Source organism: Quercus robur, chromosome 4 (assembly GCF_932294415.1).
Source record: "Quercus robur chromosome 4, dhQueRobu3.1, whole genome shotgun sequence".
NCBI lineage: Eukaryota > Viridiplantae > Streptophyta > Magnoliopsida > Fagales > Fagaceae > Quercus > Quercus robur.
The window spans coordinates 42,918,361-42,919,919 of record NC_065537.1 but is presented as its reverse complement, the minus strand read 5'-3'; the positions used below and the strand labels follow the sequence as shown (position 1 = coordinate 42,919,919).

General features: G+C 43.1%; 1 protein-coding gene across 1 annotated transcript; it reads left to right on the top strand.

Annotated features, from left to right (window-relative positions):
* On the top strand, positions 1-970 carry LOC126724453 (uncharacterized). Its single transcript, XM_050428982.1, has 2 exons — positions 1-206; positions 293-970. Exons 1-2 carry the CDS (start codon positions 32-34, stop codon positions 493-495), a joined length of 378 nt encoding a protein of 125 aa, XP_050284939.1. The 5' UTR covers positions 1-31; the 3' UTR covers positions 496-970.
* Positions 971-1,559: the final 589 nt, after the last annotated feature.

The following is a 1,559-nucleotide window of genomic DNA, read 5'->3' as shown; positions in this document are numbered from 1 at the left end:
TGAGGGGTCAGGGGTCGTAGCAGACGTAGACATGCCTCTAGCCACTGCTCCTGTCACACCCATAGCACCTGCTTCTGCTATTCCCACAGTGCCCGTTTCTGCCGTATCTTCTGTACCTATTTCTGCCGTACCTTCTGTACCCATTTCTACCGTACCTTTTGTACCTATTTCTGCCGCTCCCACAACTTCCATTTTTACGGGTCCTGGTGAGTTTCTCGACTCCTCCCTTATTTTCTTCCTTACAAGTTTATTGCTCATAACTTATGGGTTCTCATCTTATACTCCTTGTTAGGTCCGTTGCCTACTGTCCCTTCTCAGTTTAAGGCAGTAGTTCTGCCACGGTTCCAGACCCCGTGGGTAAGGCCGCAGCCTTTTTTGTACGTTTTGATCAGCCTGAGATTAATGACCTCAATCTTGCAAACTTCTGGGCTTCCAGCCTTCCTTACGTGGACTTCCATGGCTTCAGGGTTCCCCAAGATTGCGTTTCTCACTTAGAGGCAGTTTTCAGTAGTCGGGAAGACTTTATGTAGGGATTTCGTTTTGGTCGTTCTGCCAGGGAGCATTTCTTGAAATTGCTGGGAAGCATAATGAATGATATTGAACATAACTTTGCTGATACTGTCTTTCAGAGAGGATCCTGCAGTGGAGGGTTGCGGTTTAGGAGCTGATCAGTGTGGGTTTTGCTGTGAAGTTCATTCTAGACCATCTTTGTGAGATTGCCCCAGCCTTTTTCATGAAAAAGGTTTAGCCTGCTGTAGACGATATTGACACATAGATTGAGACTTTGAAGAAGAAGGTGGCAGATTTAGACGGTCATCGTGAGCGTCTTCTTGCTAGCATTGGTGGGTCCAACCGCTTTGGAGACCAACCTCTTATCTCTAAACTTCGTTGATGTAGTTTCCCCTTTTTTTGTTCTTTTCCTTCTTTTACTACCCCGCCTTAGCACACTTTATCTACATACTTTTCTTTTACAACACTTATTTAGCTAATTTGGCATAGTTGCTACATTTTGGGTTTGTAACTTTTAAAATGCTACACTTGTTTGCTATTTATGCTATTACTTTATGACATGGAATGCTTTTTATAATACTTGATGTCCTTTTCATTGTGTGCTCATAAAAGCATGTTACAAAACTTGTCTGTGACATGGTCACTTGAAGGAAAACAGAAGAACAAAAGGTAAACCTTGAACTCATTGAATGAAAGGGACAACTACATAACCTTAACTCAGGAATAATAATGCTTCAATCATTTCTCATTGATGGGATCCATTAGGTCCTTGCCATCCATCTGGGCTAGACGATAATATCCACTCAGGTGTGTCTCTCTTATCACAAGAGGTCCCTTCCATTTTGGTGCAAACTTGGATGGTCTTGCCATACCTCGCTTGACATAATTTGCCACTTTCACCACAAGTTGTCCTTCCACGAACACTCTCTCTTTAGTCATCCTGCCATAGGCTTCTGTCATCTTTTGTTTGTATCTGCGGCTAATCTCTTGGGCTTCTTCCCTTCTTTCATCAAGTCCTTCTAGATCTTCACACCTTTCTGCTGTAAAGG